At 34.8% G+C, this 26,127-nt stretch overlaps 2 protein-coding genes and 1 long non-coding RNA gene across 4 annotated transcripts; 1 reads left to right on the top strand and 2 right to left on the bottom strand.

The window, feature by feature from the left end:
* Positions 1–2,261: 2,261 nt before the first annotated feature.
* LOC111240692 lies at positions 2,262–7,495 on the bottom strand. Of its 2 annotated transcripts, none has more exons than XR_002666221.1 (3): positions 6,536–7,492; positions 5,832–6,389; positions 2,262–2,603 (listed from the first exon to the last, which is right to left on the bottom strand). It is a non-coding gene; the product is annotated as an uncharacterized LOC111240692 (long non-coding RNA). The 2 variants fall into 2 exon arrangements; XR_002666222.1 differs by lacking the exon at positions 2,262–2,603 and adding an exon at positions 2,990–3,204 and having other exon boundaries at positions 6,536–7,495.
* Positions 7,496–7,944: 449 nt separating this feature from the next.
* On the bottom strand, positions 7,945–11,904 carry LOC106778599 (ketol-acid reductoisomerase, chloroplastic). The gene is made up of 10 exons (XM_014666571.2): positions 11,568–11,904; positions 11,395–11,487; positions 10,997–11,062; positions 10,718–10,858; positions 9,706–9,933; positions 9,486–9,603; positions 9,272–9,411; positions 8,967–9,134; positions 8,736–8,891; positions 7,945–8,533 (listed from the first exon to the last, which is right to left on the bottom strand). Exons 1-10 carry the CDS (start codon positions 11,835–11,837, stop codon positions 8,165–8,167), a joined length of 1,749 nt encoding a protein of 582 aa, XP_014522057.1. The 5' UTR covers positions 11,838–11,904; the 3' UTR covers positions 7,945–8,164.
* A 9,153-nt stretch (positions 11,905–21,057) lies between these two features.
* LOC106778490 (adaptin ear-binding coat-associated protein 2) lies at positions 21,058–24,526 on the top strand. The gene is made up of 8 exons (XM_014666460.2): positions 21,058–21,531; positions 21,840–21,871; positions 22,154–22,254; positions 22,338–22,410; positions 22,499–22,530; positions 23,320–23,410; positions 23,593–23,707; positions 23,797–24,526. Exons 1-8 carry the CDS (start codon positions 21,421–21,423, stop codon positions 24,106–24,108), a joined length of 867 nt encoding a protein of 288 aa, XP_014521946.1. The 5' UTR covers positions 21,058–21,420; the 3' UTR covers positions 24,109–24,526.
* The last annotated feature ends 1,601 nt before the right edge of the window (positions 24,527–26,127 follow it).

Here is a 26,127-nt window from a genome sequence, read left to right as displayed (position 1 = left end):
ATATATATATATATATATATATATATGACACATTGGAGACCGAGAAAGGGCGTTCGATGAGTTAGATCTGTCAACTCATCGCCGGAGATGGTGGTGGATGCCGCCATTGCTGATATTTATTTGGAGCGAGAATGGAATGGAGTGATGTTAAACCCCTGGCAAGTGTGCCAAATTGTTATCAAGTAATATAAACGGTAAGACCGAATATCGTTCTCCCAAAGGACTCTTAGGCCTTATCTTTCATGTAGATTGATTGCATAATACTTGAAAAGGGAACAACAACAACAACAACAACAACAACAAATCAGAATTTTCTCAGGAGTATTATACAATCACAATCAAGGTGCAGAAACAGAGGGAGGAGAGAAATAATCACCAGCCATGAAGGGCGACAACCTGCTAACGACCACGTCCTTGGGTGATCGATAGTGGCAGTGACGACCAACCTCGCTAATGACAACGGTCACGAGTTCTAACAAGAGGAGGAGAGAAAGGGGAAACCCCAACTTTCAAGTCGCGCCAAATCGGAGGTTGATGAAGGAAATCGTTCTTCCTTAGGATGTTTCCGGAGTAGACGATCAAGCAGCAGTCGGCGTCGTTCACGAAAGCGAGGGCACTTCCCTCTTGCAAGCGAAGGTGCAGCGCGGGAAAAGAGAACCTCACGCGAAAACAAAAACCATGGTCGGAGTCGTGAGGATTGGTTGCCGGCACAAATTTTGAATTTTTGCTTTGGTTAAGTTCGATCAATTGCGCCAATGGATTTGTCTCCACAAGTGGACGATTGCATTAAACAAACCATTAACCATTCCTTAGGGATAACCATACTGGCGGAAACCCTAGAGGCCAAGCTTCGAGCTTCTCAAGACTCGCAGTGGCGTCTCCGCGAATGTCTACATTCAGTTAAACCCCAATTGGCTCTTCTTGGTTTTCTTTTGAATCTTTATCTTTCATTTTCTTTTTTTGAAAATTTGATGATGGGAATTCTGGGTTTTTTTAGCAGTATGAAGAAAGTATGAACAAAATATAATTTGGTGTAATTTTGAGGTATCTCGCTTGGTGAAAGATATGGAACCATCGAAGATTGAATTCGGGTGAGGGGCTGCACTTAAACTTTTAGATTTTGCCTACTTTGTCCTTTTCTAAATCTGAATTTATATATATGCAATCCAAATTTTTAATACAAAATTCAATTGTAATGCAACGTTAGATTAATGAAATGGTTGTTTGTCCAATTCGACGACAAACCTCTAGTTACTTCAGTTTTACAAAATAAAAACTAAATTGAGACGTCAAAAAAGAAAATGAACTATTTGAGATTCAGGACCAAAATAAAAACCTACTAATGTAAAAGTGTTATAAAGCATGATTACTCTTATTTTTTTATGGCTTCACCATTCTCGAGGTTTTGAAATTTGGATTGTGATGGTCATGCATGCATGTCCTTTTCATCTCCATTGTCAAATAAATAAAGCTCCGAAAGTAAATATAAACTAATTAATATGCACTCCACATAATTATTAGTTGCTTAATTATTCTCATCTTTTCGCTAAGCAAATACACCTAGATTTGTTAATTTAATATGAGATTTTCTTTGGTTCGTGCGTTGAAAATTGAATACATTAACGTCTTCAAATATATATAATTATTTTATATTTTATATACAAAAATAAAACAATATTTATTGTCGGGAATTTATGATACCTAGGGCGTTGACGTGAATCAAAATTGTTACACTGTAAGATACAATTTCTTCCTAGAAAATCGTTTTAAATAAATATTTTCTTTGAAAAAAACAATACACTAAAGTAGAACAAAGAACTTTGCAAAACATAAATCGCTTTTCAACCATACTTTTACATTTGTGTTCGAAACCAAGGAGTGTTATGCATAATTTTCATGTATGTATTCGAATATGGTTGCATGTAACAACCTAGAATTATAAAATATTTCTATTTTATTGAATTTTTACAAGTCAAGTATTAAACAAAACTGGTCATGGAGATAGAAGAGTGTATACACAAATACATCAAATAGCATTGTGTTATTATAGTACTTTTCATATGTAATAAGTCTTTCAAATTTCATAAGTTATTAAAATTCTTCAAAAACACAAATAGGATTAATAATTCACATTAATAAGTATATTTATGCACATCTCTTCCAATAAAACTCATTTCATTATTTTTTGTTTACTAACTAGTACTATTACCGCTTGTAACATCATTTGCTTATCATAGAAGTCATCATTGTAAAAGAAACATCACAACAAACAAATAAAGGAGGGTAAGCTAATGATAACTATAATAAATCATAACAATTCAAATAAATTCTAAATAACACCATCAAACATACATTTTACAATTGAACACTCATTTATAAATAGATAACTCTTGACTCAATTTATTAGGATTTATGCATTATTCTAGAAGTTTTGTACCTATCTTTCAAAAAATTAAATTCCTTAAGTGTTACAAATAAGTAATGGTACATGGTTCCTCCTCCTCATGATAAGGTAGTTCCTTATAACTTAACAGAAAGGGTCATCGACCTTCGTAACCAGCTATAGGAACCTCCTTCACTTTTCACTAGTTGAACCCCTTTCTCTATATAAGTTTGTGAGTAAAGTAGAGTTAAAAATAACTTCAAAGTAAGTGTCTATAATCAATGAATAATATTAAAGTAACTAGTCACACTCTTCCTCCTTAGGAAGAATATTGACAAACAAATAATCATAATATTCTAACTATACATCCATATGTTCTCTCAAAACATCTTTTCTATTATAGAGTCAGACTAGTTTGTAAATAACAAAATATTACATCTGGTAATTGATTACCAGAACCAGATTGGTCTACATATAACAAAACATTGTAATTTAACTAATGTCAAGCACACCAAAAACTCATTTCAAGCTTTTCTATAAAGTCTAGAACATTTTCAATTTCATTATAAACCTCTTATTTGACCAACTTAACTCATTTAACATACATTCACAGAAAACCCTCAATTTTCACAATACATACATATAAAAACATGAAAGTTAGGAATTTTTCATCTCTTACAATCATAGAACAATCATAAGAAGACCAACCCAAAATATCAAATTACAACCATATACAACATAAAAATTATAATGTTCAAAATTTTAGCTCTTCTTACTTCTTTTTTTCAATTGACACCAAAACTCACAATCTTACCAGGATTCTAGAATCAACAAAAATTAGCCCAAATTAGTTATCCAAGTACTCCCTTGGAACAAAAATCAAAATAGAAACCCTAAGAGGTTCAGATAACACATGCAAAAGGGAAGAAGAAAATTTGATATGAAATAAAGAAGGGATTCAAGGAGAAAAAAAAAGTTTTACTTACTTTAATAGAATTCTTGATTGAGTTAGTTTGAAAAGGTTTCCACGACTATCTCATGATAGTTCTTTATTAAGAAGAGAAAAGAGAAGTGAGAGTTGAAAAAAAGAATGGAGATAAAAGGTGGGGAAAAAACTGACGAACGTGAAGAAAGAATTTTGTTTTTTATGAAAAGGAAAGGTTATGCCTCTTATTACTTTCTAAAGTTTTACATTTAGTTTTAAATAACTTTTAAATAAAATATTTAATATAATTTATTTTACAAGAGTTTTTAGTATTTTCTTTATAGGTTTAATACATCTTTTGGTCCCATCTTTTGAGGCTTTTGTTCAAAATGATCCCACCTTTGGAAAAAAATCACTTTAGTCCCTTATTTCATTAAATGTTGTTCAAAATGGTCCATATGGCAGACGACGTTAAATTTTTAACGGTGAAGTTGCTAGCGTGGCAAACGTCTATCCACCTGTGCCCAATTTATATGACGTGACTTTTTAAAACCATTTAAGGGTAATTAAAAAATCCCTAATTAAAAACAAATTAGAAAATTAGGGTAATTAAAATACCCCAACCCTAATTGTTTTTCAATTGTCACGATTGGAGAGAAGGCTCTGGGTTCATCTGTTGTTCATTAGGCAAAAGTTCACCGACCTCCATTGATGGCTCTGAACCACGTTTCAAGGCTGTGTAGAAATATGAAGGAATCTATAGATTTCTACACAAAGGTGCTGGGATTTGTTCAGACTGAGAGGCCCCAAGCTTTGGACTTTGAGGGTGCATGGTTGTTCAACTATGGAGTCGGTATCCAATTGGTGTAGTCCAAGGAAGAAGATCAGAGATTGCCTTCCGATGCTCAACACTTAGATCCCCAGGACAACCATATATCTTTTCAGGTATAGATTAAGTGCTAGCTCTGTTAGAAAAACTATAACTTTGATCTTTTATGAATATGGGGTTACTTGTTTTGTTAGTGTGAAGATCTGGAAGCAATGGAGAAGAAGTTGAAGGAGATGAACCCAGACCCTTCTCTCCAATCGCGAGAATTGAAAAATAATTAGGGTTGGGGTATTTTAATTACCCTAATTTTCTAATTTGTTTTTAATTAGGGGTTTTTTAATTACTCTTAAATGTTTTCAAAAAGTCACGTCATATAAATTGGGTATAGGTGGATAGACGTTTGCCACGCTAACAACTTCACTTTAAAAATTTAACGTCGTCTGCCATAGGGACCATTTTGAACAACATTTAATGAAATAAGGGATTAAAGTGATTTTTTTCCACAAGTGGGATCATTTTGAACAAAAACCCCAAAAGATGGGACCAAAAGATGTATTAAACCTTCTTTATATAATGTGCTTTTAGTATCGATGATTTATAAATTAAAGATAGTTTGTTACTATTTATCTCATAAATTTAATTTTAAACATTGTATATGAGCTTTATAGTTTGAGGTTTAAGACTTGTTAATTAAACTTTCGAGAGTGATGCTCCCTCCATCACTCCATCTTCTTCTTACACTTCTCCAAGTTTTTTTTAAATTCCAAATTTATTCTTTTTACTTTTTACTTTTACTAATTTTACTTTCTATTTTTTAAAACCCTAATCTCAATCCCTTCTTACTTTCACTTCCCTTTCACTCTCAGTCTCAACAGCAAGCCTCCACCCCCTTGTCACTTTCTTTCTTTCTCTTAATTTCCACTTTGGTTTCTGTCTCTTCTTTCTTTATTCTCCCCAACAAAACTTATTATTTCTTTTTCAAATCATCTCAATAATCAAAAATATGAACTTAATTAAGCTATAAAATAAATATCCTCTTAGTTGAGTTTTCACTGGTTATTCCCACACGGGCCTCTATATGATCCCTTAAAATGGGAAACACAACAATGCTGCTACTACCTAGTTTCTTGTAATCAATTATGTTAATGATGACGACTGATGTTCCATTGTACAGTATCACGTGCAAATAAACAATTATTTTCCCATTCTACCTATTCACCATACGTGTCAGGACACCATTGGGTGATGGTAATGGGAATGAATAACACATAAAAGATACTGTGGGAGGGATAAACACATACATAACTCAATGAATTATAATTTGAAAAATATGCAAACTATGCATTTATGCAAACACTATACATGCATGACGATGCGAAACACTATGCATTTATGCAAACACTGTGCATGACGATGCATGAATAACACATTAAAGTTGTTAATTGGTTTAATACCTCTTTTGCTCCCTATTTTTAGGGGTTTGGTTCAAAATGATCCTACCTTCTAAAAAAGTTCAATAAGACCCCATAATTTGTTAAAAAATGTTCAATCTTATCCTTTTCACTCACACCGGTTAAAAATCTAACGGAACAAATGCCACCATGGCTAAATTTGACTGAGCTGTGAAGTTAGATGATTACCTGGCATTACATGTGTAAATACTTTAAAAATTTTAAAATGTAAGTGGCACTTACTTGTTATGATATTCTGAATCGGCGGCAACACCTTCCATCACCCCCACATTTCATCACCCCCGAATCGATTTTCATGGATCCCGATCCCAAATCTTCCACATCACCAGCGCCACTTCTACCACCGAAGTTTTACTTTGCAAATAATTCTGGGCTTCTACTAGAGCCTTCGACACAGTCCATCCTTCTTCACCCTTCTACCATTGCTTCTTGTTCTTCATATAGTCCTTAGAGAAAGCGTCAAAACCCCCTCAAAATGACTAGGGATATCTTTTCAACCTACTCTGTTCTGAACTCTTCCAGCTTTTTTATCTCGTCATCAAAAATAACCTTTTTGAAACTTTCTGGCATCCCTTCATAAATATTAGCATTACTTTCCATTCCTGCCTCATCATCCTCACCCATCCCATCTCAAGGAAGAAGACATCTTCAGACCATTCCTTTATAACATATTCAAAGTAATGAGCAGCATTGACAGAAATTGTAACCTTTAATACAGCATTGTCGTTGTCAAACCTTCAGCTTCTTGGCAGCGGATAAGTATGGAATCAATAGCAGATGCTAGATGGCGAAGAAAAGAATTAGAAATCCGAGGAGACTTGTAGTCACAGAATTATCTTATAAAAATTCTTCTAACAATCTTCTTCATTTTGCACACTTTAAAAGAAAGAGGAAAAAGAAAAAAAAAAAGTTGCATAAACACGAACCGTCTCCAACCTAGCCACTTCCTTCACTAAAGTCGCAAGTTCCTCTTTGAAACCCTTATCATCCGCTTTACCTCTTCCTCCATCTTCACTCAACAAAACTAAATCCAAAACCATTCCTCAAAATTCAACGCAGTAAGATGACCTAAAAAGGCAAAAAATATTATCCAATCGAACCTGGCAGGACAGTGCAGGAGAGGGCAACCAACCTATCAGTGACGTGGCTGGAAAGGCCGTGGATTTCACCGAAGAAGGAGGCGTAAGCGACGAGACCCTCTCCGAGTTAACTCATCGAGCGCTCGATCCAACTCGACGCACTGAGTTTAGAGCTTGGAGACGAAGTTGGGAGCATCGACGAGGGCGCATTGGGTATGGAATCTATGGTCGAGGAAGGAGAGTGCAGAAGTGAGCGTTGAGAAGGTGGATGTAACATTTAGAGCGACTCTATCGTGAAGATAGAATTCTAATTATTCTCGAAGGCCCTTCACCGTCGTGTGTAACTGTTCTACTCTTCCGGTGTCGGATTCCAATAAACCTCGAGAGATACGAACCTTGTCATAAGACGTGGTGACACATACATTACGTCATTTTAATTTTTTTTTATTATATATTTACCCATGTAGCGTAACATGTAACTTCACAGTCCATTCAAGTCAGCCACGGTGGCATTTACACCACTAGGGCTTCAAGGTTTTTTTTTCTTCTTATTTTACTCCTCACTTCTTAAACTAGGGCTTAAAGGTTACCCATCGCTTAATTTCATTTAGTTTTCAATCATTTTAATGAGGAACATAATCTTTAAACTTTTTAACTTTTATCTTGTAAGTTATGTGCATAACAAAAAAAATAGCATATTATACTCACAATATAAGCGAACTGAGGCCATACTAAAGTGTTGTCATGCCTAAAAATTATTCTTTAGAACAGCTTTTACTTAAGATTTTCTGAAAGAGAAAAATAAAATTAATTTCCCACATAAAATTTTTACAACTTAACTTACGTAAGCTAATTTTGTGTTATGAAAAAAAAAATTAATTTTATGTTTTTCATTCTCTTTTAGAAGAATCTTGTAGAAAAAATCCCACCTTCCAGTTGGATTTAAACTTCTCTAAATCAAACCAAAATCTTGCTTAGAATTGTTGTTTTTGGAAAATAAAAAATCAGATGGTAAATTACTAGAATAACTGCAAGAAAAATTCTTTTAAATTTAGACACATACTGACGTGAACTGATAAAAAAATATTTAAATGGAAACTGATACCAAGAAAAGTTTTTAACATTGATTTTAGGTTATTTAACGATTTGGTATAAGCTTTCCAGACAAAGGTTGGTGGTCGACAAGCATTGTCCAGGAGCACTAAAAATGGTTGGAATTGCTTTGAAGAATAATTGAAAGGTTTGCGAGGACATGCTTGAAAAGTTGAATTGACATGGGTCGCATTTGTGGACGTAGATTACTTAAGTTAAAGTTCCTTACTCGGTAGCAGAAACACAGGAGGTACAAACTACAAAATGACAATACAACTTACATACTAGCATTCATTCATAAAAACAAAACTAGAAACCTCAAACTAACAAGAAACTGCAGTTCAGCATACCGGAAAATATTCCAGGTGAAAGCCATAATATGTTCTAATTGATGGAGTGGCGCAACTCTGGACGAACGAAGTCTGCATCTGCTGGCACAGAAATGTCAACTGTGGGTCTCAGTTTGGCGCAGACTTCAATGGCTCCATGCACTGGGTCCGAAAGAAAGTTGCTGAGTAAGTCCTGGTTAATAGGGGTTCCATTGTCCACCGCCACCAAGGCCTGCTGGGTAAGAACGTAATCAAATCGTGGAGCCCATTTCCTCGAACCCAACCTAGCCGTGGTTGAACAGTTATCAACCATGAAAGAAACGCCACGAGCATGCATGAATGGATTCAAAGAATCAACAGCCTCGATGACACTCTCGTTAATGATTTCGGAGTAGGAATGCCCTTTCTTCCTCAGGATCTCAATCTACAAATTTAGTAATCACAGATTAAATACACACTCCATTTTTGCTCTACATATCTATCGCAGAAAAAAGCATCCCTTTGTCTCTGATAGTTAACTTAATCAGTCACAAGCACAAAATTGAAAGCAAACGGAGACAAATGTACAGGCAGGAAACTATGTGGATCCATTCCCAAAATAATAGCAAGTAAAATTCCACCAGTACCTGGGCCATCATCAATGCCACAAAGACACCAGCAGTAAAAGGATATAACGGGCCTTGATCACCTGCTGGTCTTGTAGAACGGACACGCTCACCAACCTTCCACATGCGGGTTTGATCAATGTTACCCATCGGGAAAGCTGGTAGACCCTCTTTCTCCTGTAAAACATGTATTGTTTAAAGTCGGTGGTGTAAAGGCTGACTACTCTAAATGGAAAATGAATATGTCCTTACATAAAAGCGGCGTCCAGCCAGAACAACACTGCGAATCTCACTACCACTGGCTACATCCTCGTAGCACTCGTACAGAATGTCCATGCAAGGATAATAAGAAGCACTGTAAGCTTTCTCAAATTCCCTTTTCTCATCTTCAGATAAAGCATTGTATACAGCTAGCATGCCCTGTCCAAAACCAATACGCGCAAAAGGCTAGTCAGTACTCAAAGAAATCCCAATCCGGCAGATTCTACAGGGTTTTGGGAAAGGGTGTTGGTGTTTAACAGACAAAAATTAATGCTAGACTAGAGTAAAAATACAACCTTGGTTGAGATGGTTTTAGATATAATTCCAGTTATAGACTCGACAGTATTCTTATAGGCCAGATCTTCGTCCATTCCATTATCAGTGTATCTCCTAAACAAGGATTCCACAACTCCATGAACAGCGCCAAGTAAAATGCCTACAAACATCCATGGCTGTCGTTAGAACTTACGCCATCAAGGAAAAAACAACAAAACGTTGCAAAGTTCTCACCTCTCTCCCCAAAGATATCACTCTTGTACTCTTGCTCTAATGTAGTGGCGAAAGTGAATGGAGAACCAAGGGCAACAGACCATCCCAAAGCAACATCAGTAGCCCTACCATCCACATCCTGCATGCACAAATAGTTACTCAAATAAAATAAACTATTCAATCAACATAAGAGAAGACCCGCAGGAAGTGAAGAGACAAACTGAGGCAGAGCAAAAGTAACCTGGTGGACGGCAAAACTTGCATTAATTCCAGCACCATTTATTTCTTTGCCTTGCACATAGAGCCTCCTTACAGATGGACCCATCCCCTTTGGGCACACAGCAATTACACTAATGTTCTTTGGAAAGTCAAGTCCCAATGACTGCAAATGCCCAAGAAGAAAACCATGGGAAAGCCCAAGTATGCTATTTGGTTTCATATGAGAAAATATTTTTTCATAATTATCAGCCTGCAAGATAAATAAAAATATTAAAGTTTCTATATTGAAAGCAACTATATGAGAAAACACCAAAATTACTACAGCAAGATATACTTTGTCTACTTATATTGACAAAACAGATATTCGAAAAAGTACATTTTTCATTAGTGTTAGAATGCTATAGCAAAAACTAAGGCACCACGATACCAACAGGTCTGTAACCTGATAGGAATTCAGAAAACAAATTGTATCACATTCTTAGAAAATCTTTGAGATTTGGGACAAATCTTATCTTGCCCTGCTACAAATATGTTGGAATAATATTTTCAGAAAATGTTAAACAGAACTATAAAATAATTTTTTTAAAAAGAATAAATAGGGCAAATTAAGAATTGTGACCGTGATGGAAGCTGGTAATAGCAAACGGTTAACTAGTGGTGATGAAACCCAGTAGGATTTAACTGTAAATTGATGGTGATCAAGTAAGTAAAAGAATATATAATGCCATTGGGGTATGAAAATCATGGTGGATTGGTAATAGTAAGCTGCATTACCGGTACAGTTTTGGCGAAGTAGATGATAATATCTAAATACTTACAGTTCCAAAAGAAGACAAGTCTGATTTCTGATTAATCACGTTGAAATTAACCCAGCAATTTTATTACAAGAAACTGATACTCGAAAAACCTTATTGTTATTATCGCGCAATGCAGAATAACGTCGTATACTAATAATCAGACAGTTTCAGAAACAAAATAAACGGCAAAAGAAGAATCATAATGCGTATATGGAGCATTGAGTTAAACTAATTAACCTGTGCGGAATCAGAAATTAACAACATCACAAGATCACTGCCCGAGACAGTTTCCCATATGTCACCAAGAGTCCCATTCTCCTCAGTAAACCCGGCTGCCCGAGCTTCAGCAAAGGAACGAGAACCTTTTCTAAGTCCAATCTGGATTTTTAAATCATTGAAACCACAAACAATACATTTAATCAGCCAGCCAGCCATTAATCAANAATTTCAGCATACTTTCATATATTATAAATAAACGAAACTGAACTAAATAACAAATGAAAACAAGAATCACACCTTGACCACAATATCGGACTTTGCTTCAGCAAGCGAGTCCNTNAGATTTTGAGCCTGGGCAGGTCCCTGGAAACACAGTGCCTTGTTAGCAATCATATCAAAGCTAGGAGGTACAACATCATCGGAACAAAAATACTAAGCCATAACCTTTTAAGCTTAAACAAAATATTAAATACAGACTCTCCGAACTCAAATATAAATAAAATTAACTAATTTTGCGCTTTCCACGGGATTCCAAGCCCAGAGTGCAAGAACTAAACCGAAAAGCTTTTGACCACTGAGAATCGAGATTCTCCACTATATGGATTTCCCCACAACATGGATCGGATAAAGTTTATAAATGAAATCCCATATAACACATTTTAGCCTTTACTTAAATACGAATCCTCGAAAGTCACCTGAGATCCCCAGCCGATGACACCAATCTGCTTGATCCCCTTGAAAGCGTCGGGCAAAAAGTGGAACAAATCCCTGCCTCCTCTCACGATATACTGCAATGAATCAAAATAAAAAAATAAACAAAAGAAATTTAAATTCACGAATCTGGAAATGGAAGAAAGCTTTCGAGAACCTCGTCGTGTCCGGCGAGGTTAATCTTCTCCTTCTTGAAAACCTTCGTATCGAAATCGAGCTGCGTGGGGGTCTTCACAGACGGTGCCGCCACCATACGAGCACCGAGAGCGGCGGCGCATCGGCTCATCCTTAGGGATTTAAAGGTGAGTTTGGAAGACGAGGATTGTAGAGCGAGGCTGGTAGCGGAGAAGCTTCTGGAAGAAGGTTTGGCAAGGGTATCAGAGGCGGCAGAGATTGCAGAAGAGCACGACGTCGTCGCAGCCGCCATTATTTGGAGTAGAGTGTGTCTGTTTGGGTGGAAAGAGGAGGGTTCAATGAGTGAAGCAGGAGTATATTTGTTGGGGGATTTTATACTGTGAGCAATGAGTGGTGTATGCTAAAGTGCGCCCATACGGTGTCGGTGAGAAATCTCCACTTCTTTTGTACGCCCGTGTATATCTGCAAGCGTGCATGAGTAGGTGAGATCAACACCACACATTGCCACTATTTTTTCCCTTCCTAAAGTTTAGTGAAGCATCAATCTAAATCACTGTTCGTTAATGGATCTGATTTTACTTACAAACATGCTGAGACTTGTTTTAACAACTCTTTTTTTTTAAATTGAAAATAAAAATGTAAAAGAATTTCTATAAATATTAGTTTTAGTTTATAAAGAAATGGTTTAAATTCATTTTTGTCCCTAAGTTATAAGTTATAAGTTCATCTTCAGTTTAGTTTTTACTTTTAAAAATGTCAACATTTAGTCGTTTAATTATAAAAAATGTTATTCTAATGAAATCAATGAAATATGTATCAAATCAGTCTCATCTATATTCTTTTATACTTGTGGACTCTTTGAAAGTTGCAAAATCTTCGTATCTGAATGGCAACTTGGTACATATTTCATTGATTTCGTTAATGATTGGGATTGATTAATACAATTTTATAATTTAAGAACCAAAGATTGACATTTTTAAAGGTGAGAACTAAACTGAACACTAAATTATAACTAACTTAGATAACAAAAAAAAAGGTAAAAATTTTCTGTAGACATAATATTTAATAATTTCATTTTTATCGTTTTCCGTAACAACATGTTCGTGTAGTCAAGGTGAGAACTTAATTGTATTAAAAATGTAAATTAAATAAATTTGCCTTTTTTTCAATAGTTTTTTATTTTTCATTTAAAAGGAATTTTTCGAAATTTATTTATAAAAAGTTTGAATTTAGGATTTTCCTTTTGCCTGAAAAAGAAGCTTTATTTCTATATTTGTTTTGACGTTGTGCTTGTGCAATGGAATCCACCACATAATAAAATAGTTGGTCAAATTGAAACAGTGATTGATTGAGCACGTATATACAGTGACGTAACAAAGGAAAATATTTTTAAAATAGCGAATGGTTTAATTAAATGGGTTCAAAAGCTTTTGCAGAGAAAGGCAAACAAAATAAGTTATGTCTTGAATCCTAGGATCATCCTTTATGATGTTGCAGTGGTACAATTTGGCATATCCAATGAAGAAAATGACAAAGAAGGTTCGATGAGATTTCGCTTTGCACCATATTCTCCCAGAATGGGATAAGAATCTCTCAAAGGACTAGGGTTGCTTTCTGATGCAGATGGTATTATAAGTGAACCTAAATTTCATCCAAAAATAAACACATTTCTACCACTCAAATGTTGTGATGTTTGGAGTATCTGATTTATGAAAAGTGAAACTTATATAATGTTTATAGAACAAAATTAATACAAAATTTTAATTATAAAATGTCTCTAAATTATTATAAAATTGTGTTTAGTCTCTAAATAAATTATATAACATTTAGTTAGTGTATTAATTCACTATAAAATTTTGATTATTACACGTCATAAACACGCCTATGTTAAAAATTGAATTTTATATTAACTTCATAAAATATTGGATTAAATATGTTTTTAGTCCCTATACTTTGAGGCGATTTTGGTTTTAGTCCATTTTCAAACTATGGTACAATTTAGTCCTTCAACTTTAAAAAACTCTGGTTTTAGTCCTTTTTACCACATTTTTTTAACTTTATTTGTTGTTTCAAGCACGTTTTATTATAGCATTTGGATTGTTTACACTGTTTGACACGTTTTTACTTCAATGTTAACTGAGAAACGCGTTTGAAACAACAAATAAAGTTAAAAAAATTTGGTAAAAATGACTAAAACCAGAGTTTTCTAAAGTTGAAGGACTAAATTTTACCATAGTTTGAAAATGGACTAAAACCAAAATCGTCTCAAAGTATAGGGACTAAAAACATATTTAACCCTAAAATATTTTATTATTTAATAACATTTTTTTTAATAATAGTTTGGAGAAGGACATGTTTAAAATATAAGAATTAAATATGATTTTGTCTTTTAATTTTTACTAAAAATTGGAATTAGTCCCAAACTTTGGTTCAATTTAGTCTTCTAAGTTTAGAAATACGTAAAATTAGTTTTTTTTAACCAAATTTTGTATGTTTGTTTTTTAATTGTATAATTCAAAAATCATTTTTATATAAAAATAAATTGAATTATATAATTTAAAAATAAATTGGATTATGCAATCTAAAAATTAAATAATTTTTAAATTATATAATTTGAAAACATTTTATTATATAATTTAAAAGTAATTTTTTTAGGCTTAATATCATTGTTGGTCCAATTTTTGTTAATTTTGTTCGAAATGATCTTCATTTTTTTTTTAAAATGTTCAATGTAGTCCTATATATCGTAATTTATGTTCAATTTAGTTCTTTTTGCAAACGACGTGTAAATCATTAACAACAAATGTCCAACAGTGAATGACATGCCATTTATAACTACTGACATGGACACTTTAAGGCATAGTGAGGTGGATTTATGTTTTTTGAAAATGTATTTCTGATATTAGGGTTTTTCTTTTCAAAATTAAATTAAGGATATTGAGGTCTGAAGGTTTGATCGTAATTTGGTAGGGAAATCTGCAAGAAATCGAACATTAGTTACGTGTTGAAATTGGAAGCATTGATCTTTGGCAAAGTCAGGTTTACGTTCCTAATCTATGCTCAGTCGCATTGGTCTTAATGTTTTCTTGAACAAATTTTTAAAATGTTGAAAATGTTTTGAATGTCAGTGTTAGATTTTGCCAAAATTAGATTTTGTTGAACATTTATGTAAAGTGTTTAGGATGTTAGTGTGTAAGCCATTGGTCTGTAACATATTATAATTGGTTGTGTGTGGGTGATTGTCGATTTTGTGTTTTTGGTTTTCTTTCCTTTAACTTTTAGTAGTTACTTTTAGCGTTTACATAGTGGTCTCATGCCCACAAAGTTCATTCTGTAGGCTTGTGTTTGGGATGTCTAACGAGAGGTTTAATATTGTGGTCCACCATAGTGGGACCTTGGTAAAGGAGATTCCTTTTGAATATGTTGGTGGGGAAGTGACTTATTGGAGTGTGAACCATGACAAATGGAGTTATTTTGAAATGGTAGATGCCATTAAGGAATTGGGGTATATTAAAGTCATTGAGTTATTTTATTGCATTGAAAATATTTTGCATAAGTTGCATGATGATAGAGATGCAATGAACATGTTAAATGTTGCCAAGTATTTTGGGGAAGTTCACTTGTTTGTGGTTCACGATGTGGATGATGAGTCAAAGGTTGTTGAAAATGAATTAAATAAAGAAGTTATTTTTCTCTGTCATGCAAGTTTAGATAGTGGAGAAGGTAGCCATATAGGTGGGGATGAGGAGGAAGTGGAAGTTTAGGGTTTGGATTAAGTGGAGGTGCAGGGTTTGGACGATGAAGTGGAGGTGCATGCTTTGGATGAATTGGATCTGCAGGATATAGATGACCAGCAGGTGCAAGGGGACGAGGAAGTAGAGGTGGAGGACATGGATGAACAACACATGCAGGGGGAGGAAGAAGTAGTGATTGAAGATTTTACTTCAAATGAGGATAATGATGCAGGGGAGGTGCATGGTGAAGTTTGTGAAGGAGTAGTTGATGAAGGACAAGTGGATGAAGGACTAGTGGATGTTGATGTACATATTAATGAACTACTAGATAATAATATAGAAGGGTATATGTCACTAGAAGTTAATGTAAATGAAGAAAACTGTGATTTAGAAACAAATGATAGTGCATATAGATACAAAAAACCAAATGACAAGGGGTTGTCTGATGATGAGTGAGACTCACAATTTTGGCAACTCTAGAAGAAAGTAGAACTGAGGATGCAGGTGATAAAAGGCAAAGTTCTGGTCCATTTGGGACATCTGTTAAGCAAAAATGTATGTCAGAATACAAGTGGGAAGTAGGAACAAATTTTAGGGATAAAAATGAGTTTATGGAGGCTATTAGAAGTTATGCAGTCCATGTGAGGAGGAATTTGAAGTTTGTTAAGAATGATAACAAAAGGGTACGAGCGAGATGCTTGGGTGCCCAAAAAAGTTGTCCATAGATGGCTTATTGTGGGTATTTGGAAGGATGTAAAACATGACAATTGAGAAAAATATTGGATATACATACTTGCAGTAGGCAATTCAACATTAAAATGATGAACACTAAGTGGTTGAGTGAGACATTAGATACTTCACTACATGAAAATCCCAAATTAAAGATAAATGAAATAATATCAAAAGCTTTGAGGAAATGGAATACCAATGTCACAATTTCTAAAGCTCGTAGGGAAAAAATAATAACATCATGCAAAGTTAAAGGTTCATTTTAAAATCAGTTCACAAGAATATATGACTATGCACATGAATTATTAAGATGAAACCCTAGATCAGTAGTGAAAGTTAAAATGGATAGTGACAATGGAAAGACAAAATTTCAGAGGTTTTATTTTTGTTTGAAAGCCTACAAAGATAGTTTCGTCTCTTGTAGGTCCTTTATTGGTTTGGATGGATGGTTTTTGAAAGGAAAGTATAAGGGAGAGTTATTAACAACTGTTGGTAGAGATCTTAATGATAAGATGTTACCTTTGACATATGCAATTGTGGAAGTAGAGAATAAAGAAACTTGGACATGGTTTTTGGAGTTATTGATAGAAGACCTTGGGGGTAGTGAACTATGCGATTCATGCACTTTTATGTGTGACCAACAAAAGGTATATGTATTTCTTCTTTTTTTTTGTTCCTAATATTAAATGTATAACTTATATCATTTTTTGTCCCCATATTTGTTAAAAATGTTCAATTTGGTCCCTTTACACAGGGTTTGCTACCAACTATCTCTAAACTTTTACTTGGGGCAGAGTACAGATTTTGCATGCGACACTTGTTAGGAAATAAGGCAGGCTTCGTTTTACACCAAGAGGGGGGGTGAATTGGTGTTAGTTCAAATTCAAAATATTTTCGCAATCTTGGTATGAAAATTCAAAGCTTTTGATCTTTCCTTGAAATGCAAGTAATGAATATTTAGTGCAGCGGAAAAACACAGTTGACTGCTAAACAAATATAGTCAACTAGAAATAAAGAGTGCAGTGATAGAGAAAATCAAACACTGGTTTTTATACTAGTTCGGCCAACAATGCCTACATCTAGTGTCCTTCCAACTCAAGAAGCAAATGCACTATAATGGTTGCGGTTTTTACAATAAGGAATTTATAAAAGCACCACGCAAAAATATAAATCTCCTCTCTAACCCAAAACCATATACAGTTGCACACACAAAAACATAATTGTAGCAAGAATCCCCTCTTCTGCAATCTGCACCCACGTCGAACAATCCTCAACATGTCACCAACACTCTTCACAGGATGCCAAGCCTATCACAACAAACTTCACAGGTTGCCAAGCCTTCAATCAAATGTAGCAGTCTTCACAGGATGCGAAGCCTTCAATATCAAACAGAAGCACCTTCTTTGTGCAGATATTGATCAAACAGTATGACCAATTGACTCCTTCCTTTGAATCTTTCTCAAGCAAGATCACCACTGTCTTCTTGGAGAATTCTTAGAGCTACAAAGAATTCAATCTGAAACAGGAAAAGGAAAATGTCAGATCACAAAAGTCACAGAACAATTCACGTTCTGTCTATTTATAGTTTTCTGTTATATCAGATTGCTTCTCAGTCGAATAACCTACTAATACAGTCGACTGTTTTAAAACAGTTATAATAGACAATCAACACAAAGGCTCCACAGTCAACAAAATCAATGCACATTTATTACAGTTAACCAGGTCATACAGTCTTAACTAACTTTTGAAAAATATAGCCGTTAGAGCGCGTAGGCTTAACAAAATTTCAAACAGAACAGAAACACAGTCGAATGTGTGATCCACAATGTCGACTGACACATGAAAAATTCTTAGGCTTTCTCATTCTCATTCTCTTCCATTGTTCATAGAGTTCCCTTATGTCTATGAGGAACTAATTTCTATTTGTTGTTGGGGATGATGTAACCTTGTAAACTCTCGTGTATTTGAATTGATTCTTATTTCCATATGCTTTTCCATTAATTGTCAGAGTAATTCATCTATTTCAATGCTTGATGTGTTTAACTCATTCATTAGCATAATTTATGAATTGCATGAGTGTCAGGAGCTTCCTTACAATTCAAGTTCTTGTTGAATTACTCCCAAGAGTAATATTGCTCAGGGATGAGGGTACGAGTCTTAGTCGTCTTAATCTTTTGATCTTCACATCTTATTACTAGGAATGTTAGGAATTGTATGAACTGGTAATTTGGGACAGGCTTATTCACCGAGAGATCGGGTTTAGGTAATTTAGTGAGTGACATTGGCATTAATGCATAAAAAATAATTCTTATATACATGAGAAGGAACTTGGTGAAATCTAACCCCAACAACATACCCCTCTCATATTAATCAACATTCGTTCATCTATGTACTCCTTTGCTATTGATCAATTGCATTCATATTTAAATTTATGTTTTTGCATCCAAACCCAATTATCTCTTTTTATTTTATTTAAGTCTTAATTAATCTTGCTATCACACGACTGTTTAGCGTCGAGAGTCCTCTGGGATACGATACTTGGTCTTACCATTTTATATTACTTGTGCGACTCGGTACACTTGCCGATTTGCTCCAACAAGTTTTTGGCGCCATTGTCGGGAAGTCACGGTTTTAGCTATTTTATTTGTGTGATTCTTGATTAACTTTGACTTTATTTTTATTTTTATTTTTTATTTTTTTTTCTTTCTAAATTTGTGTTTTATTCTTTTTATTTTTTGTTTGTGTGCTAACTGTGTTTTCTAGGATTTTTGTTTAGTCTGGGCAGGATGTAATTCTACCAAGGTAATCTCAACCACTAGTGGGAACTTTACTCAAGCATGAATCAAAGTCAATTTGAGCAAGCTGGTGGACTACTCACTAGACCACCGTAAGCCAACAGTACTACAAAACTTGAGGAGGCTCTCAAGCAGTTCAAGTGGGAATCTCTCTCAATTCGGAAAAGTACTCAAGCAGCATCTAAGAGGATGGAGGCGCAGTGCAGGTTCATAATTCAGAAGCTGGATTATATCAAGGACAACATGAACCCTAGAGAGGAATGCAAGGATGTTGTCAACAAAAGTTGCGAGGTTTTAGATGAGAGAAAAGTAGAGGATAAAAAAGAAGAAAGGTTGAGTGAAAAAGAAAAAGAAAAAAAGAGAGAGGATGAGAGAAAAATAGAGAGAGAAAAAGAAGAAAGTTTGAGTGAGAAAGAGAATGAGGTAGAAAAGAAAGAATATGATAGAGAAGAAAAAGAAAGGTTGAGTGAAAAACAAAAAGATGAAGTAGAGAGAGGAAAAGAAGAGAATGAGAGAAAAGAAGAGATAAAAAGTGAGGTTGAGAGAAAAGAAGAGGGGAAGAATGTGGAAGAAGAAAGAAAAGAAGAAGAAGAGGTTGAGAGAGAAAAGGAAAAAGTTGAAAAAATTCCTTTTTACCCCAAGGAGTGTTCTAAGGAAGAAAAAGAGAAGGAAGAAAAGAAAAAGGGAGAAAAGGAGGAAGAGAGAAAAAAGAAAGAATCATATGAAAAACCTCTGCCTCACACGACTGTTTAGCACCGAGAGTCCTCTGGAATACGATACTTGGTCTTACTATTTTATATTACTTGTGAGACTCGATACACTTACCGATTTTCCCCAACAGCCACATAAAACACATGAACACTTGAACGAAAACACATACACAACACATCAACCTAAAAACACACATACACACAACATAAGTATGTTCACTACAATAACAACATCCACCACTGCTACTAATAATTGGATCATTTTCTTCAAAGTTTTCACTGTCTTCTCCATATCATAAATCTCCCTCCTTTGCCTCGCAATAATAACATTACTTTCATAAACATTTTCTTCATTGCACCACTTGAAATAGTTACAACACATCACATTACCAGCTCCACTTTGTTATTGATCAACAACAAAAACTTCAAACACAATGTTAATTACAAACACATCAAGAAAATGGGATTTCATTAAAAATGCTTTTATTTAGATAACCTTGTAGTTACGACAGCTCCAAAAATGTCTTCCAGCATTCTTTGAAGTTCTAGCCATTTTTACCACTGCCATCTCACCACAATTGCAAATGGGGATTAACCCTTGCCCCATTGAACCACCACCATGTGAACAAGGACAACTTCAGTGCACCAAGCTATTGCAGCAAGAAGCAGAAGATTGGGAAGCAGACATGACTCAACCACCAAGATTGGCAAGAAGATTTTTAACCTCCAACGTCACTATCACTTTCACAGAAGAAAAGTAAAAACCCTAATTTGAGAATCCACCCTCATAAAAGTATGGGGTTTCATTAAATAAATGGCAAAAATAATAAATCCACCTCAATACGCCTTAAATAATCCACGACAGATAATAAATGACATTTCATTCACAGATTGCACTGGACATTTGGTCGTTAACAATTTAAATATCGTTTGCAAAAAGGACTTAATTGAACGTAAATTACAAAGTTTAGGACTACATTGAACATTTTAAAAATATTAGGATCATTTCGAACAAAGATGACGAAAATAAGGACCAATAATAGTATTAAGCCTAAAACTTCTTATTAATTTCTACAAATTTTAGTTATAATATAATAACGCTGCAGGCTATTCAATGAGTAAAATTACTCTCGGTATCAAAAATAGCTTAATGATACTTTGACAACTTTATTTTACAATATTTTAATACTATTTAGATATCATTATATTATTAGTTCATGTTGGTTTTTATAATTATCATTATTGATCGTAGAATAATTTTAAAACAATCACATAATTATATATAAATGATATTAAAATATTGTAAAAAATGTTATCAAAATATAATTATTTACAAAATCTGATATTAAATATCTACGAATTGAATTTGTAGGGTAAAAACTATAAATTAATCCTTTTTCTTTTTAAGGAAACTATAAACTAATCTTACAAATACAAAAAGAAAATTAAAATTACGAACTCAGAAATTTTGTTGAGCATATTCCTCTTTATTCTCTCAATAATATTTTGCAGGTAATATTGGTTATTGGATTTATTATTTGTTGACTTAAAAACAAAGCAAGAAATCAGTGCTCGAGTCAGTCCATACCCATCACACCGTTAGATCCCAAAGACCTTCCAATCTGACGGTGCCCATTGCTCCGATGCAGAACCGTTTGGGTGCAGCGTCATCTCCTTCCTCAGAACGAACCAAGCAGAGACAACCCTTCTTCCTTTAACTCACTTTCTCTCTCTTCACAAAAAAAAAAAGAAAAAAAAAAAATTCAAACCAAACCCTAATCTCAGATCGAATCCCTTTTGGCAAGGTTTATCTCCGAATCTACTTCTTCTTCTTCAGACCCAGATCGCTTTTCTTAAGACCCTAATTCTACACCTCCAAATTTTTGATCTGTCTGTGCCTCCGAATCATGGAAAAGGAGGAGAAAGAACCAGGCATTCAGAAAAGTGGAGGCGAAATCGAAGACGCCGAACCCATCGAGCTCGTTCTGTTTCAAGTGCCTGAGTGTTACGTCTACATAGTGAGTCTTCCGTCTTTCTCTTCGTAGGTTTGTCTCAAAATTCGATTTTGGGCAATGGGTTTTGAGAGGGGTGTGATTTCAATTTACAGCTTAGTGGGGGTGTGCAGATGATCAAGTTTCATGTTAGTGTGCTGATTAATAACTTCAGCTTGTTTAGGAATTATGATGACACTGAATGTTGCTTTAGTTTTTTTTTTTTTTTTTTTTTTTTTTTTAATTTAAAGTTGAGTTTTCTGTAAATGGGTCGCTTGGAATTTAGAAATTTTTGTGGAGTAAAAGCTAATGATGATTTTCTACTATGTATGCAGATACCTCCAAGAAAGAGGGCAGCTTCATATAGGTTTGTGATCAACTGATGTGTGATGCTTGTGATTTATTTAGGGAATCTTTGGCGTTATTGAAGTTGTTAATGTACTCTACCTTTGTAAAGAAGTGATGTTATTCAGCGTTTTAGATCTGTTTTATCACTTCTGCTATGCTTTTAATTATTTTGTGTCTTTCATTGGCTTTGTTAATGTTCTTTCTGAAGAAATTGGTTTTCTGATTTTGAAAATTTGGTGACTTTTTTTCCTGCTCTGGAGTGTGGATTCCTGGATTTTTATATTAGTGAAATTCATTTCAGAGCTGATGAATGGGATGTCAACAAATGGGCATGGGAAGGGATATTGAAAGTCACTAGCAAAGGAGAAGAATGCATCATAAAACTTGAAGATAAGAGCTCGGGTAAGACCACATCGAATCTGCTTCTAATAGAATGTACAATTTTTTTCTTTATTTTTTAATTTTATGATGAAATATATAATTAGGTGAATTATATGCTCGGGCATTTTTAAGAAATGGAGAGCCGCATCCAGTGGAGCCTGTTATTGACAGCAGCAGGTGGTTTTCGCAGACTGTTGATAGTTTAAGTTGTTTGTTACCATACCTTTTTGCACTTCAGAACTACTTATACTTATATATTCTGCAGATACTTTGTTCTTCGCATTGAAGAGAACATAGGTGAGTCAAAATGTCTGCATATTTCTGTGCTTCTTCTCTTAATCATCTTATTGTCTATGTGCTGGGTAGCAGGGTAGGACTTGTAAAGGAAGTGTATAGTATAATCTAATGTAAGTAACTGTTTGATTTGAAGTAATTTGAAATGATAAATTCGTTTCTACTTCTCATAAAATATAATAAAAAATTCAGCTTGCTATGCTATCAAAGTATGTATCAGTAATCATTGCCATGATCAATTATTTTGTATTTGTCTTGAATCTGGCTTGTTTGTAAAAGCTTTGAGAAGCTTGCAAGCATTTTTGTTTTGTTTTAGACTGATATAGGAAACTAGTTTTTTCTGTTTACCTTTTGGGTCTTATGTGGATTAACTTATCTATAGACACTGACTATAAGAAAATAAAATGAATTAAACTTTTTCCCATAAGATAAAATCAACTTGTGCATTTGAACTTGTATAACTTCTCTCGTTTAGCTTCATCAAAAGCTAATTTTAACTTGTGGGAGAAGTTTAATTCATTTTACTTTCTTCTCTTCTCTTCTCTTATGTGTTTGTTTATAGGAAAAAATATCCAAATAAGGTTTATATAGTCTGTGTTTTTGCACGAATTGTCTCCAAATTCACTGCACAGGTTGTCTATAAATTCCAGTTAATGACATGACCTAGTGGTCATAATCTTGCTTTATTGCACTAATTGTTTTAAAATATCACAATGACGTTTTGTTAGTTCTGCTGCCCTCTATTTCATATTAGAGACGAAATTTGGTCTTTATCACTTGAGAATCATGCAGGTGGTCGCCTCCGACATGCTTTTATTGGCATAGGATTCCGAGAAAGAACGGAGGCTTATGACTTCCAAGCCGCCTTACATGATCATATGAAGTATCCTCCATTAACTATATTTATTAGATTTATTATTTTTATTACATATATCTCGTGATTTCATCATCTGCAAAACTTGGCAGCCTTTAAACATTTTTTCATTCATTCTGGCTTAGAGGACGGAGGTCCTCATACTATTTTTTAACAAATAGAAAGCACGTCTCTTCCTAAACTTTTTAAAGATATCTGAATAAAAAGAAAACTGCTGAGGAAATGGAACAACATTACCAGCAAACTTCCTCGGTTGATTACAGTCTGAAAGAAGGAGAGACTCTTGTGCTGCAAATTAAGACCAATGTATGAAATTCTGCATTTTTCTCCTGTGAACGTTGCTGTTTTCTTTTTTCAGCACATTATCTTTATTATTTCTTATCTTTTGCATGCAGAAAAGTGAGAGCAGTGTGAAGTCCAAGTTTTTTGAGCAGGGTCTGAACAAATCCCCAGAAGAAAGGAATGGAAAAAAAGAATCTCTAACTAGTATTAAGTTACCACCACCTCCTCCAGCACCATCTTCACCTGTTGTCACCCCGCAGAAGTCTCCAACAGACTCACCGACAAAGCTCAGCCTTGATAAGTCTTTTAATGCTGATATTCCCAAAACGGTTGAAGATGACCCAGAACACGAGAATTCTCCTGAAGATCAAAGCACACAGGATGTACCAGATGATGATTTTGGCGATTTCCAAGCAGCAGGTTAAGTTGTCCATCATCGTGTGGCTTGAATTGGTGATGGTTAGGAAACATGCAAAATCGTTGATTCCTTGAACGTCTGCTTTATTCCACAGACTTGTAATTCAACTTGGAGACTCAATCGTGTCCTTCCTGACAGGAAGAAAGTAAATCCTACATAGCCTCCAACAAAAATCATTAAAGAATCAACCTATATATGCTTTGTAATCGTTGATTGTTTTAGTTACTATGCGGGCTACTACTACTGTGAGAGTTTCTTCTTCATCTTGAGTTACTTTATTTCTGTTTTGTGTTCTGTTTATATCTCAGAGTTGGGATACCTCAATAGTTATTTGATGGTAGTACATCCTAAACCGGGTTCATAGATTTGTTGATAGCATAATTTCTGTTATGATGAATGAATGAATCAGATTGAGTGTTTATGAACGTTGATTTGTTCCTTATATGATAAAGAAAGAAACCGAGGTAACAAAAGCTTGGTGGTGTGTTGAGACTTTGGCAAGTGTACCAAATCGCTCAAGTAGTAATACCGGTAAGACCGGATATCGTTTTCCAAGAGACTTCGTTATTACTCTACTATCGTATAATTACTAACTAATTTAAACTAAAGAATGATTCCATTTTTGTTTGATATTGTGCAATGAAAGTAAAAGTTATGCTTAAGTAAACGTTTGAATTACTTGGGGCCAAAACACGTGAAAATGAGATGATTGATAAATATGTGGAATGAATATGTTGGAGAATGATTTCAACTAATTCCATCCTATGCAAATGCACTACACCATTCTTCTTCAATTACTTGTTCTTGTCAACTAGCTAAATCACTAAAACCCAATTCCTTGGTGAGATAGCCTAGGTTCATTTGTTACATCCCAATCCCTTGGTAATCCAACAAACTCACCCACATTAAGAAAAGAAGTTTATGACAACTAACGGTCCTAGTTCTATCCCTAGACACTATTTCTCTTAGGTGTTTAGTCTAGTTCAAGGTTCACCCAATGTTTCCCAACCTTAAGTAAACTCCACAATCAAGCTATGGTTGATCAAGTCATAACTAGCATTAAGTAAAAGACGAAAACACCAACAAATAATGAATGAAGCATTTTTCATTTAAAAACAAGTGCATTTACAAGAAGTTCTTAGTTTACATCACTCTCCAACAAAATGAACTTAGCTCTCCATTAATGGAGAGCTTGAGCTTACAATGGAATGAAAATGGTGAAGAAGAGACTCAAGGAGAAGGAAAGGGGAGCTCCCACTATCCAGAACTAGCTCCAAGAGGTGCAAGAACGCTTCCCCAGGTCTCAGCCGCCAAGAAGTTACAACCCTCGAAAACTGTGTGCCTTTTATAGGTCTAGGGTGCCAACTCAGCAAAAATTCGCGCCCAGCGCCCTTTTCTGGGGCGCCCAAGCGTGACAAATCAGGGAAAACAGCGAGCTGAAGGGCTCTGGGCGCCCCTCAGGGGCGCCTGGGCGTGAGCAAATGGCCAAATTGCGAGCTGAAGGGCGTTGGGCGCCCTTTAGGGGCGCTTGGGCGCCACTTGTGCAGAGAAACATCTTCAAATCTTCATCTTCTAGGCTTTTCCTTGGTTCTCCACTTTCAAGAGCTTCAATGTCTTTCCAAAGCAAACAAAGTTCCTACAAAATTTGAGGAATTAGTGATGAAAGCTAATGTGTATAACCTAAGCTGAATTTATTCACAAAGTTAGATTAACGGGAGGATCAAGCGTGTTTCAAGCTTTAGGAGTGTTGATTTGGCAAGAAAATTGCACCATAGATAATGGCAAAAATTACCGTTATCATGGTATCAAGAATGTGAAAACTTGTTACAAGCCGGGGGAAATGGATACCAATATGCTTCATGGTTACTGTACACTGAAGCTATATGCTATAGGACTTGGATACTCTCAAGCTTTTCTGAATCTTTTCTCTCTCGTTTACTTCATGATCTCTTATCCCTTTTCTATTCTTTCTCTTGGAGGGTTGAAGGGATGTTAGGATATTTATCCTATTTATCATGATTATATT

Source organism: Vigna radiata, unplaced genomic scaffold (assembly GCF_000741045.1).
Source record: "Vigna radiata var. radiata cultivar VC1973A unplaced genomic scaffold, Vradiata_ver6 scaffold_23, whole genome shotgun sequence".
Lineage (NCBI taxonomy): Eukaryota > Viridiplantae > Streptophyta > Magnoliopsida > Fabales > Fabaceae > Vigna > Vigna radiata.
This window is presented reverse-complemented; position numbering and strand designations above follow the sequence as displayed.

What these genes read in the sequence shown, in the direction of transcription:
- LOC106778490 (XM_014666460.2), top strand. Translation starts at nt 21,421, where the DNA reads ATGGAAAAGGAGGAGAAAGAACCAGGCATTCAGAAAAGTGGAGGCGAA. An exon ending in CTGAGTGTTACGTCTACATA is followed by an intron (nt 21,532 to 21,839) that starts GTGAGTCTTCCG and finishes CTATGTATGCAG; the next exon opens with ATACCTCCAAGAAAGAGGGC. An exon ending in TCGCATTGAAGAGAACATAG is followed by an intron (nt 22,531 to 23,319) that starts GTGAGTCAAAAT and finishes AGAATCATGCAG; the next exon opens with GTGGTCGCCTCCGACATGCT.